This window comes from Cloeon dipterum, chromosome 1, assembly GCF_949628265.1.
Source record: "Cloeon dipterum chromosome 1, ieCloDipt1.1, whole genome shotgun sequence".
In the NCBI taxonomy this organism is placed as follows: Eukaryota; Metazoa; Arthropoda; class Insecta; order Ephemeroptera; family Baetidae; genus Cloeon; species Cloeon dipterum.
In genome coordinates this window covers 7,460,844-7,479,663 of record NC_088786.1, presented here as the reverse complement: position 1 = coordinate 7,479,663, position 18,820 = coordinate 7,460,844, and the positions used below count along the sequence as shown (strand labels likewise).

The following is an 18,820-nucleotide window of genomic DNA, read 5'->3' as shown; positions in this document are numbered from 1 at the left end:
CTTAGCAAAACCGGTTCCATTGGCGTCCCTATGTAACACAAGTGAACCGGTTTAAGAACCGAGAGGAAGAGAAAAATAGAATAATTCTGGAGGGAATAAAAAATTCACTGTTTTTGTTATGTTTGAAACAGATTTGTTGGCGTTTTATACATAATTAAAATAATTATAACACCGATACAACCGGTTTAATTGTCCAGATTGTCTAATAACCGATAACCGCATTCATTCTTCATTCATCACAATCACAACACGCTAGTTCCGGCTGATTCAGAGTGGTGAAGCAAAATTTTCAGGAATTTCATCAAATTTCGACCTGAAAAATGTCAGATTCGTTCGGAGATATCTCGAATTCAAACTTTGGCGCAGGGGCTGGTGCTGGCCTCAATGCAAACGCTGATTTGCAGGATTTTGTCGAGAAGGAACAGCAGAGAGCACAATTCAGTGCCCAGGTTTGTTTTCCCCGTTTTCCCATATTCTATTATTAAATTTCGTAATTTTGCTTGTGTGATGGGTTCGAGTAGAAATTAAACCACGTTTTCCAGCCTAAATTCTTTATTTGGAACATAAATAATAATAAATCGTCACTTTTCGTTAGGTTCACAATTTCAACGACATCTGCTGGGACAAATGCGTGGAGAAGGTGGGCACCAAGCTGGACAGCAGGTCGGAAACGTGTCTAGTCAACTGCGTGGACAGGTTCATCGACGTCTCGCTCTTCATCACGAACAGGTTTGCCCAGCTGCTGCAGAAAAGTGGCGGCGGAATGTGAGACGCACAGTGCGCAGTGGACTGAACTTCTAGTTAATTGTTGTTGATGCCTGCGATCGCAGGAGCAATCTGCTTTACCTGATTCCTGCGTGTACTTTGATTTGAATCCTGGTCGGAGTAATTAAAAGAAAAGGCAGCAAAGTATAAATTTATTTTGACTCTTCTTAGTTTTATTAGTTTCCATCCACCAGAATAAAATTAAGTAGAGTGAGAAACACCGAGCGGGGACACGAAACACAGATCGACTTTGAATGGCGATGAAAGGGAGGGTGGTGCCAAAGGTTGTGCTTTTAAACCGTGGAAAAGATCATCGGGTGCTGGCTGGCACACAACAACAGGGTCTCCTCACACCACATTAATGTCGTTGGTCAACGCGGCGGGTCTGCCCGTAAAAATTGCTTGCGCAGACATTTAGAAAATACAACGGGTTTGTGTGTGCTATTAAATCATTTTTTAGGGTTGTGGTGTGCGGGGGTTCGCCGGGGGCAGGGGGTTAGTTCTGGGGGCCGCAGTAGCTCTTCATTTCCTGGATGGAACAGCTTTTGAGGCAGCACTCGTCGACGATGCCGCGCGGCTTGCGACGCACTCGCCGGTTTGACGGGATCAGCTGAGACGCCGACGCGCGAGAGCGGAAAGGGTAGTTTGACTCGTCCTGCCAGTAGTCTTGAGTGTCTGAAAACAAATTGGGACGCAATTTTAATGATGCCATTCATTCGTAAAATACGAATATTTTCACTTGTATCAGAGAGTATTTTGTAACTTGTTATCAATAATTTTTCTTTGAACTTATGACTTGCTGCCCGTTATTGTTTTTGAACCGTTTGTGATAGAAAATGATGTTCTAATCCTTTTAGAAAAAATTGGCGTACGATATTATTTAGCTCTCCGATGTTAATTTTTGACTTTTTTTCGTCTTGAAAGACGGCCATTTCTATAGTTTCTGACGGGTTTTTAAAGTCATTGGTAACAAATAAAATCATGCCATTTTCAAAATATCAATTTTGTTAGATTACAATATTCTTACTTAAAAAAAATTTCTGGTCAATTTTTTCTTGCAATTCTCCAAAAAATTAATAAATATGCGAATATTGAAAATGATCGCCATTTTCAACCTCTAGCTTTAAATTATGCTGCCTCTAAACGGGATTTTATTGGGATATGATAAAATATTAAATTCAGATTTATAAAAATAAGAAATCATGATCTTTCTAAACTGTTGAAAAATTAAATTTTTACTCAAATGCAAATTTTCTTGCAATGCATTCCTGTTAATTTTTTCCTTTCATGAGAACTTCGGATTTTCATTTTTTTTTTTGTATTTTTTCCCAAATAGTTGGTATTTAGGTAGAAACAGTCATTTAAAAAGATAAGAAATACGGGTGATATTTATCAATATTTTGGGTGGTTAAATATTCTTTGGAATCAAAAATCAATCAACACACGCATATTCATGAGTTTTTTGAGTAACTCAAAATCTACTAAGAACAAAATAAACTAGAACTTCATTGATTTAATTATTCCAGAACGAAAACAGCTTTGAGAGGAAAATCAAGATGTAAAAAATCCTAGATTATTTTGTCGTTATTTTAGTGATTGATTCATATTATATAATATAAAATTGCCGCGATTTTAGTCTGTTTTGGCTAGAAATTGTTTATTTAATTAATTTAAAAAGGGTAAAATTACTCTGCTGCTCCCCAATTAACTTGTTTTTGAAAAGAAACATTCCAGAAGATTTCTTTAAATAATAAGGGCACATATTATATATTATCTTTCTATAATTTCAAACAATTCAAACCCATTCTTCAAAAATTTTATAATTTTCTATAAAAGTCTGTTACATCAAAGAAAACATTTTGAATTTGGAGTAAATATCCTTCAACTTGATATACTAGTCGTGAAAATGACAATCATTTAGATGCCAGAAACTAAAATTAGTTTGGAACCGATCGAGGAAGACATAAAATAAAAATTATTTCACTAACTAAAATCTTCAACTGGTTAAACTGAATTTGGATTTCAGAATTTTTATAGACAGATAGATAGATCTATCTTTCAATCAGAATATGAACAGTAGCACAATTGAACCCTAAAAGTTGAGCTTAAGAGGCCAACAAATAAGAACCTTTTGCATTGCTGGCGATTTTGCCAATAATTTCCGACATTTTAACTGTTGTTTGAATTATAGAGGAATTTTTGCAACATTCGAATTTGTTTTTCATTGTGAGAAGTTTCTGGCAAAATTGTCGCTGTCACAGCGAAGTGGTTCATTGAGTTCATATTATAGTTTGTGGAATTTAGCGACGCAGTTTATCTTTACTACGCGGAGTACAGATAAATTCTAGATTTTGCCAGTTCCTCCTAAAATTGAATTCGCTTAGTTGTGATTCCTCTCGTATCGTAGCGATCAATTGAATGGTGCGTGCTAATTACAAGGTAAATTTTCCACCTGGTGAAATAAATCTTGATTTTACAATAGGAACAAAAAACTCACTTTTAAGTCGATTTTCGCGCAAATTTAAACGGCAACCTAGGAAAACTTAAGATCTCTCCCAATTTTGAGAATGTATTTTCAAATAAAGGTAAAAATGATTGTTAAAAAATGTTATGTGCAGCTTCACCAAAAATCCTGGCAGCTTCAAAACAATATTGTTAACAAAAAATTCATTTGCTCTCAGACTTTTTTGTTTTGATGCTGTTTTTTATCTGGTGCGTAGTCGAGTGCAAATTTTTTTACAATGACGCTAGTTGAAACTAAATACGAGGAGTACGTAAGCCGAGCAAGAGGAATGCAACCTAGTGATCAGAGTTGCATCTCATCTCAAAATGAAACCACTCGGCGCAATGTCAATGGCTTTTACAATCTGAGGACGTGATCCGTATCGCAGCATCGCATGGCACCGCGCGCGCGCGCGCCGCCGCGGGTTGGATGCCCTCACGCACAAAACCCTGACCTACGACTCATGAGATCCGCCGGGACGATTTAAAAATATGTATTATTCATAACGTGCCCACCCGGCGACTTGTGTGTGTGTGTTTATTTATTTTAATTGGAGTTTCGCCCCACCCCGATACGAAAATATCGCAAAAATATCGCGCTTATCAGCAGCTGGATAATGGAGATAGCGACCTTTCCCGCGACGACGACGCAATAAGGAAATACACAAAAATAAGATTACGCTACGACTGTTTACTTTAAGCTATCTAGATCAATGTTTCCATGTCAATGGAAAAATTGGAACAAATATTTGCTTTTATGATTTTTTATTGTTATATAATTAAAAGTTAAAAAATTCAGGGAAAATTCATCTAAGGGAGTTAGCGGATCTTGATTTGTATAATTTATATCAAAATACTCTATTCAATTTATGTGTTTCCCTTCTTAAAATTTTATTTTACTTTCTTTTGTTTTGATTTAAAGGAAAAAATAGTTATTGTAATAAGAGTTTTGCCAATGAAAGAGAAACTGTTATTTGTGCCAAAATTACCATGACAGCACAGCAACGTTTTTAGAAATTTGGCTGCAAAGTTTGCATGCTTTTTTAATGGTGAGGACACAACAAAAATAGTTTGCTCAAAAAGTGATCAAATTATGCTGCAGAAATTTTTTAAATTCATTTATAACAAAAAGTTCAAATTTATCGAGACTGCTTATTTTTACAAAAAAAATAAATTAATTTTCAATTGTTGCCCTCTATCGATCCATTTTAACCAATTGACAAGATAATATGTATATTTTCACCGTTCAGTTTGACAACTTTTCCATTTTCTTTGGACGGCTTTTTGTTTGGAATACTTCAGACGAATACATGAAAGCTTTAAAGAGTTAATCTGTTTAATGATTTCAAACATTAATGCCAAGATAGTTCTGAAGCAATGAGGTAATATAATTATATAACAAACTAGAATAATATTCAAATTTGTATTTTATTGGACAACCACTCCTGCTTGAATGCCAAAATGATAATTTTATTTTCATGATATAAATTGAAAAATCTAAATAAAAGTTTCTGTCTTGAACAAAATTCAATCTCATAATTTTAAAATTTACGAATTAAAATAGAGAACCCTACGAAACAGAATTTAACGCTTAAAAAGGACAGAAAATATCTATGCTCTTATATTTTAATGACTATAAATGAACCTCATAGGACGGTGTAAATTTTGTTAAATACCTGGCAAAGACTTCTTATTCCATTCAGGAACAAAGTACACTCCATCGCAGACTAAGTGCAGCGCGTTGGCTAAATGCTTGCCGCAGTACTTGGTCGCCCCTCTCTTGGTTTCAATTTGAAAAAGATCTGTGCGGAAAAGAACAAAAAACACACCGTTAGAAACCAGGCATCAATTGAGGGAAAATAATTCGTGGTTAGAGCCTCATGCACCAAGGAGTCTACTTTCATGCTTGCGCCAATTGGTTAGTTTCTGTTTTGTTTTTTTGTTATTGTTATTACTATCCATCACCACTATTGATATATGAATGCAGCGTGCTTTGAATTTTGTCTTTGAGAAGTAGGTTCCTTTGCACTGTACCCCGTCTTCTTCTTGAGTTACCATCCAGAGAGGGCGGGTACGAGTTGTAATTTTCAATGTCCTGCACACCCGCCGGAAGGGCCTCGCTCCCTTCGGGCACTAGCTGTGTGCAGAGGGCCACGGCGGCCAGTGCTCGCACCATCGAGATCCACATCTGCGAATCACAAGAAATGTTTTTATTAGCACGAGATTGCGTTGAGACAAAAACAGGATATTAATTAATTGTTCTTACTATCCAATTTTAAAATTAATTACTGTCAGTTGTAATTTTAAAAGAAATTAATTATGGTTTAAACAAATTAAAATGGTTTCCATATATTAAAATAAAACAAGACACATTCCGTTATTTGGAACAAAAAACATCATTTAAATTACAAATTTCATAATCTCTATAAACATTATAATCATTTCCAAACCTAAAAATTACCTTGAAAATTGTCTAAATTTGAAATTTCACATTTTCAGCTTCACCTTGGACAGTTTAAAAGTACTTTATAATTTGTATCAGATATTTATTTGCTATTTCATTTTTACCAGTTTCACGTTGATCTAAGAATTTTATTTTATATCACCTATACTGAAATTCTTGGGGTTTTAAATCATATTTTTCAAGGAAATTATATACTTTCGCAAGAAAAGACAAATGCTGCAGTGTGTTAAAAAATGGTTAGTTTGAATTTTCCAACTAAAAAAAAAATTAATTTAAAATGATTGAAGCATTTTACGTGTTACATATTTAATTAAATGGAAAAGAATTGAAAAAAATTCGTATTTTCATTGAAAAATGGTATCACTAACAATAAGAGCCACAGGGAGCAAATAAAAATGTTTCAGAAAATCGGGAAAATAGTTTTAATAAATAAAAATGCTTTCAAAATATTTATTTCCCCCTGGCACAAGATGTTGTTTTAGAGACAAGCTTTCAATTAGTTTCACTGCGAGAGGGTGATTCCATTTTTAGTAATTGAACACTCGCTGCTCTATTCATTCCATGCCCGTTCTTAGAAATGAAAAATAAACGAGTTCTTTGTAAGGATGCGTTTCCGGACTGACATTCCGCTGCTAATTTTAACGCACATGTGCCATTCACTGGCGTCTGCCATGTAATTAGGCGGCCCGCTAAAAATAATTGCTTCGAGGCTAAACTAAATTTTCGCCGGGACTTTCAATTCGCACAAAATCTAATAATAAAATATAATTTTCGAGGGTAAAATTACATTGGATTTATAGCTTTTATTACATTTACCTCAAATTTATCAATTTTTTTGAAAAAATAACGAATTTTCATGGAAGATTTCACTAATTGCAAATTTAATTGCATTTTTTGTTTTGTTTTTAAAACTGACTGTGAGACGTTAGGCCAAAGCTCTCATTTGGCTTAGCAAATAACTTCTTCGGAGATATCCTCGAACTTTTTTCCAATTGAAACGTGACTCCACGTGAGTGTCGATTTGTAAATAAGCGCAAGGAAACCATGTGTTTCACAGTTTTAGATACACTTCGACCCCTATACGCTTCAATATCGAACGCACACGAGCCGAGATAGCCAGAGTCTCTGCGGCCGCTGTTTAGTATGTCACACGTATCGCATCAGATTTCAGTGGCGACAACACGGCGTCCAGCTTCTACTAGACACAATTCCCTGCTACAAACTTCATTTTTAACCTTTATCCACACACTGCACCCATTCAACCACATTCAATTTCGACTTTCATCTCGGTTGATTAAACATGGGACGAAGCTCCTCTTGGAAAGCAACAAGTGCAAGAACTCTTCAGGATAAAATTTCGTTGTTCCACGAAAAAAATTTTTATAGTAAAATTTCATCTACAGGGAATTTAATTAATTTAAACAAAAAACTTTCCTTTGCATGGTACTTCGCTTATTAATTATTGTCTGACAAACTTTCTCCAGATGAAAAGACGCTGTCGAATGTCATTTAAATTTGGTCGCCTCTTCAGGAATGCAGGTTTTTCTGCTCATAATTTACCTAATTCAGCATTTTACCAAGGAATACTTGATCATCAGTTTGCTTGACATATTCATTTTAGAGCCATAGATGAAAATTAGTTTTATATAAACTTTTTTAATTTAATTATTTTGGAAAACCAGAAAAAAATAAACAAAAAAAGTGCCACTTTGACACAAAAAGACAAATTTTTGAAGCCTTGGCTGTACAAAAAATTAATTGCAAATATTGTTAATTCAGCAAATTAATTGTGATCCAGATATTTATTAAGCAGTATAAAAACCATCTTAACAACCAACTCCTTTCAAGACAAAAATAAAATCAAAGAAGGTAAAACAGATATATATTTCACTGTGCTAATATAAACCTACAGAAAATTAAAAGCTGCAATTTTCAACGACTTAATTTAAAATATTAATGTTGAACCAATCACACTGTAATGAAATTCCTCATATGACTGGGAAAAACGTGGTTAAAAGAAAAACACAATGCGTGCAGCTCTGCACAGCATGTCTGTTTTTTTTAGATTATTTTTATAAAAAATAAAATTTCCAGAAAGTTTCAATAATAAAAAAATCAATGTAGCAGACATTCTGGCGCCACGAAATTTCCCCCAACTTTCTTCTCGTCAATAGTAAAAGTTTGAATATTTCGTAATGGGATGATATAATACATTTATTGGATTAATTAACACAGTTGAAAGTCGAGAGCAGCTGAAATGCATTGCTTTGTGAGCCAGTGACACGAATTGCACTTAATAAGCGATGCCGGTCGTGCCGCGTTTCTGGGTCAAGTTTTGCTCTTGGGTAACAAAAGGGCGGAAAATAATAAATAACAGCGTCTGCTCGCCGTATAGCAGTGGAAGAAACTGTTCGTGTTGCGAAAAACAGCGGCGCCTTAAGCGTTGTTTGCATGTCTGGCGGAGCGTCCATCGATTTGCGCCTAATGATTTGTTTGGCCGGACGAACAGGTGTGCCCGCTCGCTCGTCAGGCACAAAAAAGACGCCGCGCCGAAAGACAAGTGTGTGTGTCTGTGTGTCTGTCGTCGCCAAACACGATTTCCATGGACACCAGACGTGCTGGTGCTTTTCGCTCAAGCACAATTGATTTTCCGCAGAGAAAATCAAAACTGTCTGCTTTCTTCATTCAATCAGGGCTAAATCAATTACATTAGACTGATTTTCCTCAGTTTTTGCTTTGATAGAGTATTTTTTTCCAAGACATTTCGCCAAAAATGGTGCAGACAAATTTAAGGGCAATTAATCTGGAAAATATGTTCCAAATTAAATTTTAATTCAGCTCTTAATTAGATCTTAATTTTTCTTTCTTCTTTCACAGAAATTCGCTGAGTGTCAGAAATTAAATTTCAGTTTATCAAGTCTTATAAAGGCTGACAGATTTCATTTAAAATTAGAAACATGATGACAGAAATTTTAATCCAAAAATTGTTATTTTGAGCTTTGTAGAGATGCAAATTTCAAAATATCTTAATGAATTACGAATATGGCATTTAAAGATTGACTTAAACCTGTGATGTTTTGTCAAAATTCTACAAATAATCGATAAAGGTTTAAACAAAAAACGGCATATGCCGAAATGCTAACTAAAATGTAGGAGTTTCTGTGAAATTATGATTTTCTTCTCAAACTCTCAATATTTTTCCTCTGGAGAAACTTCAACCCTCAAAATCAAGGTTTTTACTATCCTCTTTACTATTCTCAAAAAATACTACGGGAAAATCGAAAAACTCAAAATTTATGTGAAAATGTACGATTTCAGCACAATTTTTTGTTTCTTAAAATGCACAGCTAAAATCATTTATCACCTTCTTCACGAGAAAAACGTCTGATTTTGCCTGAAATTGTTTTCAACTCTCTAATCAAGAAAAAATAGGGTTTGAATCATTTTTGAGCAAGTGATTCTGATTAGAAGACTTATTTTTAGGGGTTTTAAGAGTTGGATAAATATAAAATAACTCCACATTTTCATGAAAATGAATTCAAATTTCAAATTTTTAGACATGAACGACATAATATGAGTTAACTACAATTCCAAGCTATAGATAAATTCTGTAGAAATAATAAAAGGACTCGACAGAAGAAAACTTTTTAAAATTGAAGTCTTCACCGTGTAGAGACAATACTTGTTGCAACTCTTGCAACTATACACGTGTCAGTAATAAAAATTATAAGAAAATCGATCCACTTTTGAGCACACACGAGCACAGCCTTATCCTATTTGACAGCACCCGTCCGCGTTTTTACAAAGTAGTGTAATTTTTGTACTGAAAATTCCAACTCCAGAGAGGTCTGCTTTACGTTAAACATAAACTATGAAAAGAAAACATCAAACACCTAATTTCTGCCACTAATTCGGCACTTGGCCGAGTTAATTTTTGTTTACAAACCGTCTAGCCAAAGTGCAAACATCCGTTTGCGTGCTTTTCCAATTTCTCCAGCGTTTGTTGAATAAATATTCCAGGGGCCAGCATGATTGAATGAAAGCGAGAGTGAAGGAGGAAGTAAGCCACTTATGTCAGAGTTCTTTGCTTATTCAATCGATTATTAGAACGAGCGTCTCACGTCTGCTTCACCAGGCCTTAGACTCGAACTAAGAAAAAAAAACGCCACCGGCAGAATCGTTAGAAATTGTTGTTTTGTAGCCCCAATTAGAAATTAATAGAGTTGTTGGCTTCAATAAAAGACCTTTTCTTACCATTAAAATTAAAATTTTGCCAGTTTTGTCCCGAATATACCGTGATTGACAATATTTTATGACTATAAATATAGATTTCTTTTCTTGAAATCTATCCACCGGTGTATGCCGCTTTGTGGGGAAAATATTTGCTGAGAAATAAAATCGGATTTCCAATAGGGAGATGTTTGAATAAGTGTGCTAGCTTTGCAACCACTTTTCTTAAATTGTGCATCACTACCAAGATCAAATTTTTGTGAATAATTTAGATAAAATAAACTATCAATAATCATTAATTTCTGTCATTGCAACTCCTGTCGTGACTAAAATTTTAAAAGTTATTTAAGGATTTAATATGAAAAATCTATCATCTTAGGTTTCATCCAACTTAAATGACGTGCAAGAATTTTTAAAACTGAAGAATCGAACGAATTTTAAGATATTACGTAATCTTTGACTGATACAGATTCAAAAAAATATAAAATAGGTAGTGCCAGTGCAGTACAAATTCTATATTTTTACTTGTTTGTGAAACTATGTGCTCACACCTGGTCAACAAAAACGTCGATTTATCGTTATACTTTCATGATTAAAAAAATAAAAATCTCAAGCACACGTGCTAGCCACGGGGATATGTAGCCTTTACTATAAATACAAAGTTCATTTTTCGCTTTCCATCAGAAAAAAATTTACGCTTTTTGCACGGTCATTCATAAGCAGCGTGAGAACTGATAATTCGCGAAAAACTGAATGAATAAAGATTTAATTTCCTTAAGACGTTAGCTTTTTTGAGCAAACAAAAGCTGTTCAGACTAGATCTCCATGGGTCGTTGCACCAAAAATTATTTAATTTATTGGTTGCTACCAGAGAAAGGGACAAATTTGTTTCATTTTATTTAAGGTTGGAATAATTTACTTGAGTCTGTAGAAATTTTATTCCAGTAGCCGAGTGAATTTTCAAAAACCTGTCTGCCTATAATAGAGACCTGTGATTTCTTCAAAATAAGGAGAATCTTTTCTTAATATTTTTTGGAGGAATCAAAGCCACAAATACTTTGGGGAAAATTGCCGAAACATAATATTCAATAATTTCTCGGCCTTGTTTTGATCCTGCTTATCTCTGTTGAGATAAATGTTTGCTACGATCAACTCACTGGCTGAGGCCAAAAATAGTCTAAAAATTTTAATTTCTCTTGTGACTTCGTTGAGGTATTGTTATTTGACAAAAAAATTAATTATAATGAAATTTTTATCAATTTAATTAAAAAAGGGGGGCGAGAATAAGGAAAACATGCACAGCTAGAAAAAAACGTAGAGCCTAGAACTTCATCCATTAATTTGTAATTTTTGTTTTACATGCCAAAAGATGTATAAATTACTATCAAATTTTACGCTGGTTTTTCTATTTAGAAAATGTATCTACAAATTCAGATTTTATCTCAATTAGAGTCGGTTTCGGGAGTGATTTTGCTTCGGGATCGTACCTTAAGTTAAAGTGTGAGGTGCGAGCGACTGCCCGTCCGTCCGCCGTCGGCCAAGGAACTGTTCGAAAAGAAAGGCTGGTGTGCGCGCTGGTCTGCGGCGGCCGCGTCGAGGGAAGGCGCGCGAGTTGCTTTCTGGGTGCGTGTTGGCCGTCCCACCCCCTCTGCTCTGCTCTCGCGGTTTGACTGCTCGCGATCGCCCGCAGAGCACTGGACTGACTACTGACTCCCTTCGCGCCCAAGACCCAAACGCGAGACGTGCAGAAATCACGTGAAACGCGCGTTCGCCGGCCGAGCCGCAATTAAAAGCAAGCCTGACGGCAACAGCACCAGTGGCAGCGGCAATAAATGAGCCTCGCTGGACCGCGCCAATGGTGGGAAGCCGACAAGTGGTTGGTGGGAGTCTCGGGCGCAATTAGCTTGTTTTCTTCATGCTATACTTATACTTTGCACTCTTTGTCGGTGCGGTGAATCAGCAAGAACAAGGAAGTGAGATGCTTTTTTTATATTTTTGTCATTTGAAAACTTTTCCATTGAGTCTTGTCAAAAATTTTGCTTTTCGGTTGGTTGTTTTGAGAGTAATATAACAATCAGAACGCACTTTTTCAAGGTAAAATTGTTCAAAATGGGGCAACAAAGGAAAAATTTAATGATACGCCACAACCTAAAATAAAATGTAAAAATATATTAATATAAGAAATGGCCTAATGTTTTTTTTTTTAAATATAATACCGGCCTTTTGTAGATTGAAAAATATGTAAATCAATTTGAAAGATTAAAAAAAACATTTTGTCAAAGAGGTTAAAATTTCTAAAATTAATATTTTGTTAAATTAACTACAGGGGTAATTTCCCCTGCTTTCGTAGCACATACTAGAAATAAAGTCGAAAAAGTAAATTAGCAGCCTTTTTAAATAGAATGAACCAGGCCCTAGTTGAACAAGCCCGCAATTAGTTTTTATTTAATTCTAGTTGCTAAAATTCGAAAATAAAAAATTAAAATGTTGTTTGCATACTTTTTTCATTAATAAAGTAGTTCCAGTACCAATACACAAATTTTGAATCCCTCTCAGACCTTTTTGAAAATAAAAAGGCATATATATATTTACTTTTATAACTGAATAAATTGCTGTCTAAAAATAAAGCCTTGGAGTCATGTTCCCCGTTTCGCATTGCAGAGATTGTCTGATTTTGAAGAAGCAGGCAATTCTCAGTTTTCACAGAAATCTGCAGTCAATGGACGCGTACATATGTGAAGGATTGCCTCCCGAATAGGGTCTGCGATTCCCATGAATTTCCTCGCTTTGATCTTGCCGGCTGGTCTGGGCGAGAATAAGAATCAGGTGCACGCGCTAGATCTATCTCATTCAGTTCTTTGAGAAGCCGGGTCCATTCACCGCTCCTCGCTGAACTTTTCCTCCACGTGCCACTGCAACTTTCCATTTCGACGGGAAAGAAGTTTGACACAAAGGGCCCCAAATATAATATAATAAAATAATTTATAACCTATATAATCTTTTTGTCATTTTATTTTGTGCCCTCAAACGAAATTAATTAACAAAAACAATTAAAAACAAATCTGCGATTTCCGTAATTGTAAATTTTATGCTATGCTACTTGGGGATAATTTTAAAATTTGATATCCTATATTCGTAAACAACGCCACTTAAGAAAAATATATTGAGCAACTTAAATGGAAGAAAAGTAGTCAATTTATCGTAATCATTAACACCTCATTATTTGAGCCTCTTCAGCCTTGAATGAAAAGAGCCACTACCCTTTTTACGACCCATATCGCCTTTATTAATATCCAGGGTTGTGGATTATAGCCTCAGCTAAAATAAAATAATCCCGTGCAGCATTAAATAATTTACAAATTTTAATTTATTAAAGGAAATTGGACAATTTAAATTTAATTTTCAATTTAAAAGCAATCTCCCTGACCTTTAAGTGCATTTTCACGATGATCGTTAGATTTAAATAGGTGACCCCAGTGATAATCAAATAGTAAAGTGCGTGTCAATTAAATCGGGGTAGGGCGCCGGGTATGAGAGTGCGTTGGGGGCTATTTGGCGCGCGCGGGTGCAATTACTGTATGGGCCTTGAGACGAGATTGAGCTTCCCGAAACTATTAAACCGGCCGTGGTGATTGTGTGTATACGTTTGGACGCGATCGAGGGCCCAAAAAAGGAGTCGTCGTCGCCTCTGTTGCTATGCAGTGTGCAAGCGGCCCGGCAACAATGTGAATGGACATGAAGGCGCCTGCATAATCGCTTCCAATCAGACACTCTCGGCAAACACCACCAATCCTCTGCTTAATTATTGCCATTAAAGAGTGTTCTTCAGTTAAGTTTTCATCAATTAAAAATATCACTTAAAAAATTGTCCAAAAATTTGTCTAATTTTTTTAAACTTGTATTTTCTTATCATTTTTAAGCTATGAGTATCCATGAATGAAATAATTAATACCCAATTTTCCAGCCTCTGTAGTCAGAAGTTCTGTCGCATAATGTTCTTCTATTTTGTTTCGATTTTAAATTTTTAACAATTCTAAAAAATATCTGATTAAATTAGCTGTTGAGCGCCCTGAAATTTCAAAAGAGACTGAAGAACTTTTTCTGGCACCATTATTCAGGTCACAAAAATTTAGATTAAAAAATATTAAAAATAATTAAAAAAATACAGTGTTTTTTTGTCTCGGAGCATGGTGCGGCGCGTGTGCGGATTTATGTAATACATTTACGGCCACAGCTGATGATGAGATGAAATATTGGTCAATATACACGTTCCTCCCATTGTTGAGTGCAAGCTCATAATGCAAAAAATATTCGAAAAGGTCAGAGAGTCGTTATAAGGGTTACAAAGTTGTTTGTCACGTCTAGCCTCGTTATTCACAGCTGTTTAAAATCTATTTCTAGCCGAGATAAAAATTCAGAAGATAATGCATGTTTCTGTGCTGTGGCCTGTTTTTCTCTATATGCAACAATATTTGTAATTGACTAATTGTTATCATTTTCATCTGACTCGTAGTGAACGAGTAAACAAGAGGGTGTGTTTCTTATTTAACAGTTATATTCTCTCTGCAACTAAAATTTTACAAGAGCAGCATTGTCTACATATGTCGTGTCAAATTCAATGGAAAACATGTATTTAAAAACTGAATAAATACGCAGCAGATTTTTTTAAACAGGGAGAAATGTCTCGAATTGTTATATAGCATGTGATATATTTTTAAAATTCACAGGAAGAGAAGGAACTACATGTGGTAAGTATTTAAGGCTTCACCTATGAAAATTAAATCTATAGAGCAATGAAATCGATCAAAAAATAGGTTTTTGGCAAATTTCTTGAAGCTTTTGTTGCTGATTTTTATTTCCCTGATTATGATTTGTCATCAATTGTTCGTGAATTGCTTGGGTGTCTAGCAATTTAAAAAAATCAAGATTTTCGTTAAAAAAAATTGAACAAAATAAATTCACCAATTAATGTGTGTGCCCCTTAGAGTTTGAAGCCTGCAATAGATGATGCCAATGATTTCTTACGATTTTAAGGCACATCCGCTGCGATTTACGACTTCATTCCTGCCACAATGCATTCTACACTTAAAATGATTTCTTTTGATGCGCGGTGGCTGCGTCTCGCTGTACTGCGTTCGTGCGGGCTCGAGGCTCAATTTCTGCACGAACGCATTACAGCAAGCCGCAGCCACCACGCTGAAAACAAAAGTCAGTCCAGCCAATCGCTGCAGAAACGTCAGTCTAGATTTTTCTTTCAATTATATTCATTTTTCTACGGCAATCGGCTGGACCAATTTTGGTTGACGCACATAAAATTAAACTATTTTAAGTTCTGGATGAATAGCGGGATGATTTTGAGTCTCAAATCGCAGCTAAAAATCGTGATTTTTCTGTTGGCGGCTTCAGACACTAGGATCTTACGCAAAAATGTGGAATTTGATCAGCAGCCTAAGGAATATTTTAATTCAACCCCATTTTCAGAATTTTTAAAGTTCTATACCTATAAGGAAAAGTGTAAGATCTGAACAACAATCGGAAGTCAAAGCCACAACAGACGTTTCAAAACTGCGGTAAGTTCTGGAAACACACATGCTCTGCGGTTAAAATTGTTTTCCTCCACTGACATATATTAGGTCAAGGATAAGAAAAGTTTGCAACAGGAAAAAATCGTTTGCGTAATTTTTAATTTTAGCTTTTGTTCTATAAAAAAGTCCCAGCGAGAACTGTTAAACATTCTGACGTGACTCAAGAAAGCAATTAATTTCCCTCCTGTTTAGCTGATGGAAATATAGGGTTTGAAACTTGGAACATACTCCTTCTATAAATTTGTACGGTTTCCTTGACGATTTTAGCATATTGTGTTACTCGTGTTACTCATTTTCCAGTACAGAGAACAGCCGCAAAAGTTACTTAAAAAGGAAGAACATATGTGTCTCAAATAGAGTTCAGCCAGCTTAAAATAAACTTGACACATTTCATAAATCAAACTCTACAACTTTGCTCTGAGAATTGCAGTCCAGAGTGCAGCCTTATACTTTCACTCCCGAACTAAATGATTTACGGGTTTGTGTCAGAATGATTCACATTAGGATTCGTTCCCTTTCTCCTCAAGGATAACAAATGAGTGTATTTTTAATGGACTGTCAATTTCTGCTGCCCGGAACACCACTCTTTTTCCCTTCTTTTCCCCTCGCACCCCTCGAAGGACCAACTGTGCAGAATAAAACTGCAAAATTAAATTTTTTTAGGGAAAAAAAAAGTCGATTTTTAAAACGAAAAAATTGAACAATAGCTTGATTTTGTACTTCAAATTTCTGGATTTGACTCACCAATTTGAAAGTTCCTCGATTAATACGAATTTATTTTTCATTTTTAAATTTAAATAAAAATGGATTTCTGGGATTTCCCAAGTTATCGCTCTCCTGCTGTCAACTCTCTTTCGCGTCGGCGTATGGCGCGAATTATCTTATTGGGCAGGAAACTGGCGAGCGATAGACGAGAGTGCAAGGAGCAATGAACCGCCAATTTCAAATAATACACCGCCATCAAGTATGCGTGATTGCATCCGCGAGTTGCGAAATCATCGCCAGAGACCGCGCACTAGCGAAAGACGACGCCGATGCACGTTGCTAAAGGCCGCGTGTGTCACTCGATACGGCAATGCACACACAGCGTCGGGTTGATAAAAATACAGAAGGATGCCGTTTTTAATCTTGGTTAATTACTAATCAAACCGGGTATCTGATTGCTGCTCTGCGGTTTCGACAAAAATAAAAACTTAGGCCAAGTCACTCTCTTCGACCCAGAATTTTGTGGTTTTCGTTCAAGGTTTTTCAAATAAACAAATATTTTGTTAAGAGAGGAACAGATTGGATTTAAATAATAATTAAAGTTAATTTCTCTGCAGAAAGAAAGATCTGGGGTTTTTGGTAAGATAGTGTATTGCTAAATTTTTTAAAAAGGATACTATTGTTTTACAAATAGATAATTTAGATTTAAATCTACAAGGCCATTCATGAATCAAAATCTAGAAATGTCTGGTTAGGATTATAAAGCAACCAAAAATCGCTAGAATTATATTAAATCGAAAAATACATACAGAAAACTTCTCGTCACACCAGAGTGTAGGAACTCAAAAATCCTAGAATTTTTATAATTTCCTTGTGAATAGGAAGACTGAGCTCACCTTATTTTGATAAAAACCAATTCCTGACCCGAAATTTTCCAGGCAACCTGACCGAAAAATAAAAAGGGAATGTGTTTCTGATTTAAATCCAATTTAACCCCTTTGATTAGAGTACAGATAAAAGTTTGGAATTGACTCACCTCTATCGGAAGAGCTTGCCCGGTGAGGGAATGGCGAAAAGTGTGCCCGCGACAAGGTGTACGCGCGCCTTTATACGTTGAGATGCGTAGAGGTTGCGTCTTGGCCGAGAGCACCCCCGACAACCCCTCCCGACAAGGCAACGCACGCACCGCTCGCCTCCGCGCTCGCGATTTCTGCATGTTTTCCCGGCAAGGAATGAATGCAGCCGCTTTCCGGGAAGTGGGAAGCAGCACTCGCACTCGTCGTTTGTTCCTTTCAAATTTCCCAGACTGCCGTCGCCGCTGCAGCTTCTGGCAACTGCGGGCATAAATTACAAGGTCGAAAGCGCGCTCTCGGAACGCAGAGTTATGGTGTTGTTGCACTCGCAAGAAGTGTACCCTTGCCGCTGATTTAGTAGCTCTCGTCGCAGCAAGTAAGTGCTCTGCTAATCGTCCACAAATCAATCGGCATGTGGGACACTTGCATTTTACACCAGCCAACTAATTGCTGTTACACAAAAAAAATCTGAGAAAAGTGGGTCGTTTTATCAAACTGGACGCTGCGGAAATATTGTAATCGAAGTTAGAGATTGATTTATCTTCAACCGAGTGTGATTCTCCAACTCGTAAATCAAATAAAAATTATTATTTGAGATCAGGAACTAAAAACCCAACAGTTTAGAACATTTAATTTGCATTGTTAATTCCAGCAAGTGTAGGTCAATGAATGATTTTTTAATGAAAAAAATTAAACTCTAAAATTTGCTACAATGAAATCACGGATGGGTCATAACAAATTTTACATTTTGCGAAATTTCTGGAAAATTAAACGGCTTTATCCAAGATTTTTTTACTTCCACTCATCCCAATCTTTCCATCGATGTGCGAATTATGAGGACATTTTTCATTCTAGTGTATTAAATCTTGATTTTACAATAAGGAGGCAGTGTTCACAGCTTGATTAGCATGGAAACTTTGCACTCAATTTTTACAAAAATAATGTAACTACTCTCTAGACCAATTTCAGCTCTTTCCCAAGTTTAAGATTAAATTAAAATAAAAGTAAAAATGATTTTTTAGAGTTTCCTGGTACAAAATAACATCATTTTCCATATATTTCTGGAACATTCTAGCAAATTCTCGAACCAATCAGTTTAGTAATCAACCCGATCGAGTTAATGAACAGAAAATAGGTCGGTGATTTTTGTTCGGAGCAGAGCAGGTTGCATAACCACGTAACGGCAGGCGCTCTACGATCGCAGAGGTTGAAAGAGAATCTAGGAAATTTACGCAATGCGCATGAAACGCGAGAATAGCCTCCAACAACGATCATAATAATGCAGATAGACAATGTCATTGGAGCGCCTGCTAGGCCGTTGTTATGCAACCGGCACTGCGAATAGAAAATGCAACGCAATTGCCTGCAGAAACCCTCTCGTTTTCTGTTATAAAATGTTGCGCTTTACTTTTGCTCTCAATAAATCACGTGTTTATAAAATGGCTGTATACAAAATTAACGATTCTCTTTTGTAATTGGAATATTAGCAGTGATTC

The 18,820-nt window shown here is 35.8% G+C and overlaps 2 protein-coding genes across 4 annotated transcripts; one reads left to right on the top strand and one right to left on the bottom strand.

Annotated features, from left to right (window-relative positions):
- Positions 1 to 229: 229 nt before the first annotated feature.
- Tim8 (translocase of inner membrane 8) lies at positions 230 to 926 on the top strand. Its single transcript, XM_065475343.1, has 2 exons — positions 230 to 449; positions 596 to 926. The coding sequence occupies exons 1-2, from the start codon at positions 321 to 323 to the stop codon at positions 767 to 769; spliced, it is 303 nt and encodes a 100-aa protein (XP_065331415.1). The 5' UTR covers positions 230 to 320; the 3' UTR covers positions 770 to 926.
- Positions 911 to 17,482, bottom strand: LOC135933905 (LIRP-like). Of its 3 annotated transcripts, none has more exons than XM_065475320.1 (4): positions 17,288 to 17,482; positions 5,302 to 5,455; positions 4,944 to 5,069; positions 911 to 1,440 (listed from the first exon to the last, which is right to left on the bottom strand). In XM_065475320.1, the coding sequence occupies exons 1-4, from the start codon at positions 17,465 to 17,467 to the stop codon at positions 1,262 to 1,264; spliced, it is 639 nt and encodes a 212-aa protein (XP_065331392.1). In that variant the 5' UTR covers positions 17,468 to 17,482; the 3' UTR covers positions 911 to 1,261. The 3 variants fall into 3 exon arrangements, with proteins under 3 accessions (XP_065331392.1, XP_065331398.1, XP_065331402.1); XM_065475326.1 differs by having other exon boundaries at positions 5,323 to 5,455; XM_065475330.1 differs by lacking the exon at positions 17,288 to 17,482 and adding an exon at positions 11,449 to 11,768.
- Positions 17,483 to 18,820: the final 1,338 nt, after the last annotated feature.